The sequence below is a fragment of the Ursus maritimus genome, unplaced genomic scaffold (genome assembly GCF_017311325.1).
Source record: "Ursus maritimus isolate PB19 unplaced genomic scaffold, ASM1731132v1 scaffold_7, whole genome shotgun sequence".
Classification (NCBI taxonomy): domain Eukaryota; kingdom Metazoa; phylum Chordata; class Mammalia; order Carnivora; family Ursidae; genus Ursus; species Ursus maritimus.
The window spans coordinates 33,949,064-33,962,566 of record NW_024426885.1 but is presented as its reverse complement, the minus strand read 5'-3'; the positions used below and the strand labels follow the sequence as shown (position 1 = coordinate 33,962,566).

The 13,503-nt window shown below is 36.3% G+C and overlaps 1 protein-coding gene across 2 annotated transcripts in view; it reads right to left on the bottom strand.

The window, feature by feature from the left end:
• IDE (insulin degrading enzyme) overlaps positions 1-13,503 on the bottom strand; it is a 110,162-nt gene that overhangs the window by 44,968 nt on the left and 51,691 nt on the right. For both annotated transcript variants that reach the window (XM_040624139.1, XM_040624138.1), the window contains exons 5-11: positions 12,739-12,861; positions 8,065-8,177; positions 6,994-7,156; positions 6,208-6,300; positions 5,693-5,784; positions 4,233-4,313; positions 2,316-2,419 (exon numbers count right to left, since the gene is read on the bottom strand). In XM_040624139.1, the coding sequence (XP_040480073.1) occupies positions 2,316-2,419; positions 4,233-4,313; positions 5,693-5,784; positions 6,208-6,300; positions 6,994-7,156; positions 8,065-8,177; positions 12,739-12,861 (769 nt within the window). The remainder of the gene's footprint in view (positions 1-2,315; positions 2,420-4,232; positions 4,314-5,692; positions 5,785-6,207; positions 6,301-6,993; positions 7,157-8,064; positions 8,178-12,738; positions 12,862-13,503) is intronic.

Here is a 13,503-nt window from a genome sequence, read left to right as displayed (position 1 = left end):
TGTCACATAGTACAACATAGATGAACCTTAAAGACATTACGCTAAGTGAAATAAAGATACATTGTATGATTCCACTGGTTATTAGGTATGTAAGTAGTCAAATGCATGAAAACAAAGTAGAATGGTGATTACCAGGAGATGCTGGGACGGAAAAAAGAGGACTTGCTGTTTAATGGGCACAGTTTCAGTTTTACAAGGTGAAAAAGTTCTGGAGATCCGCTTCACAACAGTATGAATATATTTAATATGAATATAATACTGAATTACACACTTAGAAATGGTTAAAACTGTAAATTTTATATTATGTGTTTTTTTTTTACCACAAAAAAGACATCCTCTGAACATATCCTCTGAACATATATGTGTGGGCCTATTTCTGGACTCTGTCCTATTCTAATGATTTCTTTTTGATCCTCAGGCCAATGCACAATGCTGTAATTAACGTAGCTTTATAGTTAGCCTTCAAATCCAGTAGCTTGAGTCCTCCAACTTTTGTTTTTATGTTCAAGAGTATTATGGCTGGGCGCCTGGGTGGCTCAGTCGGTTAAGCATCTGACTCTTGGTTTCAGCTCAGGTCATTATCTCAGGATCCTGGGATCGAGCCTCCCATTGGGCTCCAGGCTCAGCATGGAGTCTGCTCAAGATTCTCTCTCCCGATGCGCTTCCCCCCACCCCCACCCCACCCCACACTTGCTCTCTAAAATAAATAAATCTTAAAAAAAAAAAAAAAAAAGGTGTGTTATGGATATTCCAGGTCCTTTGTATGCCCATGGGTATTGTGGAATCAGTTTACCAATTACTAAAAGGAAAAAAGGCTACTAGGATTTTGATTGTGATTACACAGAGCCCAGGAATCAGACCAGAGAGAATTTAAATAGCAAGCCTCCTAACAAAGTCTTTAATTTCTTTCAGCACTGTTTTGTAGTTTTGTATGTTGAAGTCTTGCTTATCTTTGATTAAATTCATTCCTATTTATTTTACATTTTTGTTGCTACTGTAAATATTTTTCTTTCAATTCTGAAATAATTACAAATTCATGGGAAGTTACAAAAATAATGCAGGGAGGTCCCATGTACTCTTCACCCAGTTCCCTCAACAGTTACATCTTACATTAACTATAGTAAAATACCTAAACTAGCAAAATGGTATTGATAGAATGTGTACGTAGAGTTAGTTCTATGTCATTTTATTGTATTTATCACACTGTATCACTACCAATAATAATTCTTTTAATTTTCCCATCATTTGTTGCTAGTACATGTCTGGAAAAGTACAAACAATGGTAACTAGGAAAAAGACCTTTGATGGAATAGTTCTGTCAGAAGGGTTTTTCTTCTTCAAAAACTTCTACCAGATTGTTGATTTTATTCATAAAATGACTGTTCCAAAACACATATTTACTCAATCTCCAAGTTCCCAGGAGAATTTTGGAAATACGTGCTTGACAGAGGAGAAAAACAAAAAATTCAAAATATGTGTCCCTTAAGTATATTCCTGGTATTATTTCACTTTGGAAAACATGGGTGAAATTCAATTTTAAGGCAGAAATATCATGGGATAGTTCATAAGCTCTTTAGGGCTGAACCTCCTCTAATAAGAGTATCTGTTCCTGTAAGAACTCCTCCAACTTTTGATCTCCTGGTTAATCACTGGTCAGTGAGAAGGATTATGAGACTGTAATCCTTACTTCCACTTAAGAAAAAAGAGGGTGTTCTCACTTCTTTATGAAGTCAGATATGTAAGCTGATACCCTGGGTATTTGAGTTAGGATGAAGCCAGGTTAATGATCTGTTGTTACATTTTATTCATGATAATGAAATCATGATTAGGTTTTTTTAAAGATTTATTTATTTATTTTAGAGAGAGAGAGTGTGTGTGTGAGTGGGAGAAAGGGAGGGGGGAGGGAGAATCCTCAAGCAAACTCCCTTCTTGAGCATGAAGCCTGATGCAGGGCTCGATCCCAGGACCCTGAGATCATGACCTGAGCCAAAATCAGGAGTCAGATGCCCAACCAACTGAGCCACTCAGGAGCCCCTTGTTTTGTTTTTTTAAAAAAGTCTTCATGTTTTAGAGATCCTGCCTCAGAATCATCTAGAGTGGAGAGAGGATGAGTGAGGAGGGGTGGTTAAGGATAACAAAGGCTGGTCAGGTACTGATTTGCTGATGTTTGTTATTGCTTCATTATACTCTTCTTTCTACTTTAATCATGCTCGATAACAAGTTTAAAAGCATTTTACTTCACAATTCCAAATTTTCAACTTTTAATCATTACTGAAAATTTAGTATGTAGCAGTAAAATCTGTGAAGTGACTCACCGGACATTTTCTGGTCTGAGTTTATCGAGAACCATCTCTATTAAGTCAGGTCTAAATTCTTCCAGTAAATATTCAGCTGTGAGCACTTCTTCCAGGGGATAATACTTATTAAAAGGAAAATAAATAGATAAATAAAATGTGCAAGGCTACTATAGAGTCTAACTTACTAAGCAAACTAATCTCTAACACACTGAACCCATTATTTTACACCCCCCCACACATCCTCCTTCAATTAAATTTTACTCCACTGGAAAAATTTCTTTCTTCTTTCTTACCACACTTGAAGCAGTTTCCTGTTGCAGGCTGATTTTGCGGTTAATCCCCAAATACATTTACATTATTGAGAGCAAAATCGTATTTTTTTCAGGGAAAAGTGTAATATTTCTGGCTAAAAACTGAATACTTGTTAATGAAGAAAATTTGATAGTGAAATGCTGACACCTATAGGATTCTTAATATAAAGTACATACATTTTTATAAACAGAATTTCCTCTCAAATTTCTATGATTGAAATCAGAAAAGCATTTAGAAAGTTCTTGTGGGGGGGGGAATGGCTTATATTTTCGGCTGCTGAAGAAAAATAATGTCGAAGATATTTTTTATTAGTAAAAGCAACTTCCATTATATTGAGACAGACTGATTCATTCATTCAACAAATATTTAATGCACATTTACTCTGTGCCAGGCAAAACAGATACGATGTCCCTGCTCCCTACGGAGCTTATATCCTTTTTTTTTCCCATACAATAATACATTTAATAATAACGATAATTCATTTGGGGATTAAGACTCAAGGCTGAACTAAAATACAAAACAATAACGAACATGTATGTTAGGAGAGGGAGTGACCAGAGTTTTAAAGTTTTTTGATGTTTTTTTTAAAGTCCAGTATGGTTAACATAGAATGCTATATTAGTTTCAGATGTATAAATACAGTGATTCAACAATTCTATATTATTACTCAGTATTCATCAAGGTAAATGCACTCTTAATTCCCTTCACTTATTTTACCCAAGGAGCTTATATTCTAATTGGGAGGGAGGCAGACAATAAACAAACAGCCTCATTATAGTGATAGGTGCTATGAATTAAAAAGGGGCAGGGCATGACTGGGAGGTCAGGGAAGGTCTCTATGAGAAAGAGACACCTAAGTGAAAACCCAAACGACAAGAACCCAGCCATGCAAAGACAAGAGAGAAGAGAATTTCAGGTAGAGAAAACAGCAAATGTAAAAGGTCCCAAGAGGGAGGAATAAACTTAACACTTGAAGATTCGGCAGCCAGGCAGCCAGTACAACTGGAGGGGAATGAGAATGGGGGAGATGGGTTGGGGAGTTATATAGAAAACGGTTAGAGAGACAGGCTGGGGCCAGATCACCTTGTGAGCCAACATGACATTTTGGATTTTATTTCAACTCCGATAGGAAACTACTGAAGGACCTGACACAGAGAAGAGAAACAATTTGATTTTGGTTTTCAAAAGATTACCGAGGCTGGAAAAATAAACTATAGTGTGGAACAAGAGGGAAAACAGAGACCCCAGGTAAGAGATTATAATGGTAGTCTAGGCAAGAAATGATGGTAGCTCAGACTAGGGTGGTAGCAACAGAAGTGGAGAAAAGTAGATGGTCTATATAGCTTTCACATAATAAGCATCTGACACATTGTAGATTGAAAAATATTTAAATCCACGAAGCAAAATGCCTCTGTAATGAAAAACATTATAGATAATAATTTTTAGGATGATGAAAATTAAGATTTTAAGCATGGTTTGACATCAGAGTTTGCCTGGTTGCTATAAAGTCTAAAGTTTTATACTTCAACTTTAATTTTTATCATTCATGTAGTACTAAGGTAATATATGCAGGATCATGAAAATACTCTACACACCAATGTATACGTAAAATAACAAACTTACATGCAATATTCCTGCAATCTTAGAGGTATAGCCCCGTGGCCTCTCTTTATCTTTAAACCTAAACGCAACAGCATTCAAGTCCTAAAATGGAAAATTAATCCAATTATACATAAGTCAACTACTATTTAGAAATACTTTTTAAAAAAATGTTCTTTCTTTAGTGTTTAGTTTGCACCACAGACTTTCTACTCCATATTTAACTTTATCAGAAAAAATCAGCTATGCTTGATTTAGAAATGCACAGAACATGAATGAAAATAACCAAAACAGAATATGATTCTTTAGCCTTAATTATTCAAACTATTAGTCAAAGAATTAGGAAAACTGTGGAAGAACCTTCCAAGATCAACAGCTGTACAGATGATCATTTTGTTGACCCATTCAGAGAACTGCACCCAGATTAGAAGTTTCTGTTGTACGTTCCACAAGCACAGAGTATCCCTTTAAACTTTTACCTAAGTAAAAAGGATTTCTCTCATCCTAAAATACATATCAGAATCTCAATAGACCTTACATATAAAGTACATATCTTTAATAAAACATTTAAATGAATGCTTTAAAATTCTGGAAGGGGCGTCTGGGTACTGCAGTTGGTTGAATGTCCAACAATTGGTTTCGGCTCAGGTCATGTCTCAAGAGTTGTGGGATCAAGCCCTGTGTCTGCTTAAAACACTCCCCCTTCCTCTGTCCCTCTCCCCTGTGCACTCTCTCTCTCAAATCAATAAATCTTAAAAAATAAAAAAATTTCAGAAAGAGAACTTTTGTTTTATTAAAAAATAGTAAGAGACAGCCAGGCTTTTCCATACATACAATAATAAAATCACTTTTAAGAACAAAATCATATATACAACAATTCACAATTTCTTTGAAAGTTCACTATAGATTTTTGTCAGCAGATCTGAAAATGATGAGGCTCATGAAGCTTCAGGCGAACAGTAAGGTACACCCTGATAGCTACAAGCTCAAGAAACTAATGGCTTTCTTCTGAGCGATAGAAAAGCAATTTCTTTTTCCCTCCAAAAAAAGGTTACTTGATGCCTTAGCCCTAATTGTGCCCCAGGTAGGTAATCAGAGGAGTACAACTAAGCCTTAACTAAAGCTACTATGCATCGCAAGATTTTAGAGTTTAAATAACAACAGAAAAACCCCGGAACTCTAAAAGTTTCACTGGGCCCTAAATTTTTTTTTTTTAAGATTTATTTATTTATTTGACAGAGAGACAGTGAGAGAGGGAACACAAGCAGGGGGAGTGGGAGAGGGAGAAGCAGGCTGCTGGCTGAACAGGGAACTCGATGCGGGGCTCGATCCCAGGACCCTGGGAACATGACCTGAGCAGAAGACAGACACTTAATGACTGAGCCACCCAGGCGCCCTTCACTGGACCTTAAATTTAAATTAATTCACATATGTATGTTTTCTGAAAAATTTCCTTAAGAAAAATGTTGGTGAAACAAACTTACCTTGCACTCTTGGAAAACCCATTCTTGAGGTCCTTCTGCACGTAGCTTCTGAATGTATTGAAACATGTGCAAAATTATATCTTCAACGTGTACTGGAAAAAAGGGGGACACTTAAAAACCATTCAGTCCTTGAATCCTTCAAAGCAGTGGGCTCACTCCTAGGGTAAAGTCAGGTAAGTAGAAATGGAGTCCTCACCCCCTGAGATAGGTTTTAGAGTCCCACACATGGCCCTCCAGGCTCTGGGACATGTGACAGAAGGGATTTGGGGGAAGTTAATGAGTCAATGAAAAGCCAAGTACGCATTTCACAAGTGCAACATAATGACAAGTCGTTAAGGAGGAAAAATCACCATGAAATGAAGGCCAAGTTGCACATGAAAAATACAATGGATGAATTGTGTGAATTAGAGGTTTTATGGCTTTACAACATAAAACAGATCCACAGCATTAAGAAATTTTTAAAAATGTATCCTAAGAAGTTAATTTTCATTAAAAGCCTAAAGGTCAATACTTACATAATCCTTCCTCAGTCAGGTCCACATTAATGATAAAAAACATAAAACCTCGGGCTCCCTCCTTCTGTCCACCAACTAGAGTATTTACCCAACCTGTAATATTCAAAGGAAATCAAAACAAGATTATATGTGTGGCTTCCTTTAGGACAAAGAATGTTCTTTTTAATTTATGCTATACGTTCCCAAGATAATAGAATGGACCACTTGCAGAAAAGAGCAGCAAAAATCGGTTCAGAAAAACTGTTTCAGACACTGTGGAAGACTGAAGGGATTTTTTGGGTTGGGAGGTTTCCTCAGGACTCTTCAAGTCAGTTCCCAGGCAAGAGTAAACTACCTTGCTTAAGTGTTACATAAAAGCAGAGCCTGAGTTGAGAGGAGCCTTGGAAATCATCTACTGACTAGACCCTAGTATACCCTCTGGTCTGATAGATAAGAGCAGGCGAATAAATTATGTGTACCATTATCGTACAGAGATGGTAAAGAATAACCAACATGAGCTTTTACTTTTGAACCTCTCTATTATTTAAAACATGTAGCACAGTATCTTTTGAAAAATCTAAACTTCGTTGCACAATACTGAAGGGTAAAACAAATTATGGGAAAAGAAACAAACCAAAGCAAAAAAAAAACAAAAGCACACTAACAACCACCACCTCACTCTCCCAAAAACCCAAAACTGTCTCATCCAAAAATGTTCCTTCACACAAAAATATCTAGGAGAAAACGAGAGCCAGAGTAAAAGGATGTGGGGTACTACCCTCAGAAGTTGGTGCCCAAAAGACTTACCCTTTGATTTAAGTTCTGATAAGAGACTTCCAGGACCTTCATGACCAATGAGATGACCAAGATAATGGCCAGGATTTGATTTGTAGTATTTCTGAAGGTCAGGTATGGGAAATGTCACATATAGATTCCTAATATCCTTAATGGGTACTATCTTGTAAAGTTGCTGGGAAAAAAAAAAAAAATCAAGAAAGATTAGCTATAGCAACTCCTACTGAATAAAGGATTTATAAACTATGAAGAATACAAATTTTCATGGAAAAATCCCAAATTCAAAAGAGAATCTATTGCCAGAGAAAATTGTACTGACCACAAAGAATAACTGGCCCGGGCTCTTTCTAAGTGGACTCTCAAAACAGTTGATGTACAGCCCATGTCCGGTGCCAGATATGCTTGCCTTCTGGCACTGGAGAACAGCCTCTCCAGTTTATCAAGGCTATAACTACCAAAACTACTTTAAGTATGGAAAGATCAGATATATATTGATATCTTTTTGGTGATACATATCCCTAATAAATGTGAAACTGATTCAATTATCCAAACAAATATTAAAAACTGTATAAACAGGAGTGCCTGGGTGGCTCAGTCGGTTGGGTATCCACTTTGACTCAAGTCATAGTCTCCAGGTCCTGGGATTGAGCCCCGCATCAGGCTTCCTGCCCCATGGGGAGTCTGCTTCTCTTTCTCTCCCTCTGCCTCTCCCCACCACTCGTTCTGTCTCTCAAATAAATAAATAAATAAAATCTTTTTAAAAAAAGGGGATGAATAGGGGCGCCTGGGTGGCACAGCGGTTAAGTGTCTGCCTTCGGCTCAGGGCGTGATCCTGGCGTTATGGGATCGAGCCCCACATCAGGCTCCTCTGCTATGAGCCTGCTTCTTCCTCTCCTACTCCCCCTGCTTGTGTTCCCTCTCTCGCTGGCTGTCTCTATCTCTGTCGAATAAATAAATAAAATCTTTAAAAAAAAGGGGGGGGGATGAATAAAACTTTCAAAATTTTTCATCTACTCTTTGGTAAACTAGGCATACATTATGTTCTTGAATTTAAAAAAATATATCAGAAATACATGCACTTACTTTAAGATGTTCTTCTTGGAAAGGGTGTTCAGGAAATTCTGGCAGTGGGACATTTTTGTTCTCAACTTCAGAAAATAACTTTACCACCAGATTAGTCAAGTCGTCTAAAGATTCTGTGAGAAAACAGACAATGAAAACAGAACTTAAACTAATCATAACATGACAGGTAATATTTAAAACCTTAAGATCATATATACATATATAAAATCAGTACATTGTATACCTTAAGCTTACACAATGTTACATGTCAATTATATCTCAATAAAGCTAAACAAAACCTTAGGATCTCCTGAAAAACCTTCAGACTATTAAAAAGAAAACTTACGATTTTTTTTTAAAGCTGCATCTGAAGAAGTTGAAGCACTCTGTTCAATCCCGTCAGTGCCTGTGTAACTTCTAAAGCTAAGCAATACTGATAATGATTATACCTCACATGTGTCTAGCTCTGTAACTGTTTCACAAATGTTGTCTTGCAATAAATTTAAAACATGTATTAAAAACAGTAATAGAATAACTGGCTGCATTTGGAAAACTATTTAATCTACGATTGCCCAGAGGCTAAACCATCAGCTGATAGATTATAACATATACTTTATAAATAGACACAATCTAAGCCCATTGTTGAAAGTCAAATGTTAGAGTCTGTGAGTGATTCTGTGGGGAAAGAGTACAAAATGGTAAAAAGAATCCTGGGTGGGGAGACTAGAGGACTTGGATTCTAACCCTGGCTTCACCAACAGCATCAACTGACTACCTGCTTAACCGCTTCAGGTTCTATAAAGTGAGAACACTGGGTGAGATGATCCCAAGTCCCTTCCAAGGTCTAACATTATATGATTCTGTATCATGATGTGACAAACTCATTCAAAGACTTGTAATTGTTGGTAGAATGATATAGCCACTTAAGTTATTCTATGTTATCACCTACCTTTTTCTTTTATAAAGTTATACTTGAAAAGCTTATAAAGATGTATAATATGTTCACTGCAGCACTGTTTACAACAAAAACTGGAAATGACCTAAACATCTATGAGCATGTGAAGATTGTGAAATGTCTATACATTAGAATTTGATGCAGTCACTAATTAGGGAGAGATCTCTATGTGCTGAAACAAAAATATCTCAAAGCTCTCTTTAGTGAAAACTGCAGGCAATCTCAATTTTTTAACGGGCATACTTCTATGTGAGTGTATTAACAAAATCCCACTTTTGGAAGTATAACAAAAATGACTTAAGGTGAGATTTTTGAGGAGAGGGCATTGTCATCACAGGATTGAAGGAAAAAGAAAAACGTGGCAGCCAGGTGCCCAAAAGGTTATTTTTTCATAGACAAGATAACCATTCACCTTGATTCTGTCTCCTCAAGAATAAGTTATTTATAAATGGTATAAACATTCATCACCTGTTACTGTCAGGAAGCATTTAGATCAAATAAGAAATTTCCCCTTGATATTCTATGACCCATTTTGAACTTTTCCATGAACTCTTTAAAGAGCACTTAATCACTCTTCGAGATTTGCCTTTATATAGTATGAAATTCTCTTTTAGGCCTACGAATATGGGTGTTTGCACTTTACTTATTAAATGTACATATTTTTATTTCAATTTTTTTTTTACATGTACTCAGGACCTCTAAATGTCCAGAGCCAAATACAGGGCAGACCAGTGGCTTCTTGTTATATGACAAGTAAACTCAGGAATGGAGTGGGTGTATCTGGAGCAAGGGATGGCAGATTTATGCACAGACGGAACATGTGATCTAAAACAAGGTGGGCAGTAAACCAAGGTGGATCAACCTGAGGTGCTGGCAACAGCGAGGCCCTTTATTGAGCAAGGCTCTACCAGGTGTGCCTTTTGATTATTTCTAACCTAAAAGTGTAAGTGTACAATGTAGCTTTTTAAAGGTACAGTAGCTCTATGATACTGCAGTCAGTCTTCTCCACTAAGCAGTGCGCTACTGGAGATCAGGGAACTGAGTCCCTTTCATCATTACATCACGAGGACTTGGCAATCCCAGTGTCTGTACTGTACATGATAGTTACCTATTTGCCAAGTTTCCAGGTAATTAGTGCTGCCACAACTAGAGGGATGGTCCCGTGGGAGAACAGAGAAAAACCTTTTTGTCCCTTTGTGACAGAGATCCTTCCACATGGTTACTCTTTCTCTCCCCTCATCCTAGAAGAAGGAGCGGATTTTCTATTAATCCTCTGAGAGATCCTGTTTCCTCCTCATACCTCTTGTGCTGCAAGGACACCTCTCCCAGGCCCCTCATCAAGTCCACTGAAGTTAGCACAGGTCAGTCACACTAGGAGAGTGATGTGTATGCAATCGGAACTGAAACATCTGTATCTTTCAGACACGCTCTGTCACGTCCAGTAAACAGGGAACAAGGAAGGCAAGCCTCCTGCCTGATTCATCTGTTGTCATTATTACTTGCCCCATAAGTGCTTACTGAAATGAAGCGTTTTTCATCTCAATGTAACATAGACAAAAATATTCCCAGGACGAGGCTCTAAATACCAAGTGATATTTAACACTCTAGAACTAGCTACTGTTAGCAAGCACACAGAATTATAGATACACTTTTTATTTTATTGGGTTCACTCCTTGGACCCATTTTATATCCTGGTTCCTATTACCAACTTAAAATATATATAGTTGTTTATTTTCTACTTACAAATGTAACATTTGCCAAAAGTAGAAAGCTAACAACAAATGTAAAAAGAAGGAAAAAGTCGCTCATAATCTCATGATTATGGGATGCTAAAAGTAGCTACCGTTTATGGAGCATTTGCCATGTGCCAGGCACCATGCTAAACACTTTTGCATTATCTTGATTAAACCTCATAACCGGTAATGAGGTAGCACATCTGCATTTTAAAAATGTAACAACTAGAGTTCAGAGATCTGAAGTAACTCAGTTAGCTCAAGGCCACACAGCTAAGTAGGTGGTGTATCTGGACTTCAAACTCAAGCTCTAAGAGTCTAGAGCATGAGTTCTCAACTACTATACCACATTAAATTGCTAGTATATGTTTTCCTATTTTGTCTTATGTCTATACCATATATGTCTATTATAATTTTTTATAAATCCCCAAATGGATCATATAGCACATAGTTTTTACAGAGTGCTTTTGTTTTCCATTGGACATATCAAGAGTATTTTCCCATGTTATTAAAACGCTGTCATAAAATTATTCATTCATTCAATATATATTTACCATATGCCTATGATGTGTCAAGCACTAACTCAGGCACTGGGGACAAAGCAGTGAACAAAACAGCTTCTAGTCTCAAGTAAGTTACTTTCTAGTATGGTAGACAATGGTAAACAAATACTATGTCAGGTGGTAATAAATGTTGTAAAGAAAAATAAAGGAGATAGGAGAATAGAAAGTGGGAGAAGAGATGCAATTTTCTATAAGATGCCCTATTACATAGCTATAACATCATTATTTAACCCATCTTCTATTAATGAACAATCAGATCATTTCTAACTTTTCACTAATACTATACTGATAGAAACATCCTAGTGTATCACCTCTTCGAACAACTGTGGTTATTTCCTTAGATTGCATTTCTAGAAATAAAAACTTTCTTTTTGAGGGTGATGCACCTTGTTAACCTGTTCTCCAGAAAGTCTAGAGCAATTGCATAAATTGTATACACCATCACCAATATAAAAAGGCACTGCTCCTCCATAATGAGTATTGCTTAAAAACAAGAACAAAATTATGGTAATTTAACATGAGGAAACACTAAATTGTCTTTAGTTAATTTGCATTTAAAAAGTCAAACCTTTATATGGAAGCAGATCAAGTGTCCATCGATAGATGAATGAATAAAGATGTGGTATATATATACAACAGATTATTACTCAGCCATAAAAAAGAATGAAATCTTGCCATTTGCAACAATACCAATGGAGCTAGAGAATATAATGCTAAGTGAAATAAGTCAGTCAGACAAAGACCATACTGTATGATTTCACTCATATGTGGAATTTAAGAAACAAAAAAAGTGGGGGGGGGGGGAATCAAGAAACAGACTCATAATGACAGAGAACAAACTGATAGTTACCAGAGGGGAAGGGAGTGAGGGGATGGGTGAAATAGGTGATGGGGATTAAGGAGTGTACTTTTGTCGTGATGAGCACTGAGTGATGTACGGAATTGCTGAATCACTATATTGTACACCTGAAACTAATTTAACACTGTATATTAACCAACTGGAATTAAAATAAAAACTTTAAAAATTAAAATTGAAAAATAATAGGAAAATAAATAAAAAGTCAAACCTTTGATTATATTCCAAATCATTTTTCCAGTGTATCAGTATCTGCCCTCCCCCCCCACTTCATCTGCCTTTTAATCTTGTTCCTAGTTTTTTGAATCTGTTAATCTTTCCCCTTATACTTCCGTTCTTTGCTTTTATATGTTTATAATACCTACTAGTAATTTATATTTTTCTCAGGTCTCCATTTTAAATCATCTATACTCCTTTTTTGAGCACAGTTAAAAACAAAATTCCTCTCCACATATTTTCCAACAAGGAGATCATTTTCGAAAGCCTCTGAGCAGATAAAAGGCCATATATCCTTCTTCCAATACTTTGAAAGAGACAAATAGAAAACTTAGATTATCCAATTCTATGAAAAATTTTAAGGATTCTTACCTCGACCTAGCACACAAATAGCCATTAAGTTGGATGAATAATAAGTAGAATGGAATTTCAGTAGCTCTTGTCTTACATCAATGCCTTCTTGGTTTGGTCTAGTCTCTAAAGTATATTTGTTACCTGAAAAAGAAGAAAAACATTTCTTAGAAAAAAAAATATGTGGACTTTAAAGTTACGGAATTATTACTGACTTTGCTATAAAGTAAACTTAAAAAACAGAGTTCTAGCTAACACACATCATGACTAATTAGTATGCCTGAATGTAAGCTGGATAAACAGGAGAGAAGAATACAAATTAATAACATTTTAAACTACAGAGAGTTTTCCCTCAGGAACTTAAAGGGCCTTATGAAAATTATACACCTTAAAATCCCTATGAGATAGTAGGTATTATGAGCACTTATAGGACAAATGAGATCTACATGGCCTCCATTCACACTTACTTTAATTTTCAATTCCCTATGTGCTCCATAATTAATTGAAGAAACTCACTGAGGGATCTTTTTGGAACTTGCCAAGTTACTTGTGGAAAGAAATGTACTATTCTTGGCTGAAACATTAAATTTGTGATGTGAATTCTCATGGATTTGATCTAGACTGATAAAAATAGGATGCAATGCTATTTTTATGTCTAAAGCGATGTGTATACATATATATACACACACATACACCACAGAGCTCTCTTAAGAAATTTAATAACTAACACAATTAGGATAAACTATGCAAGTCAAAAGCAAATGTTCACAATCTCTAAGTACTACC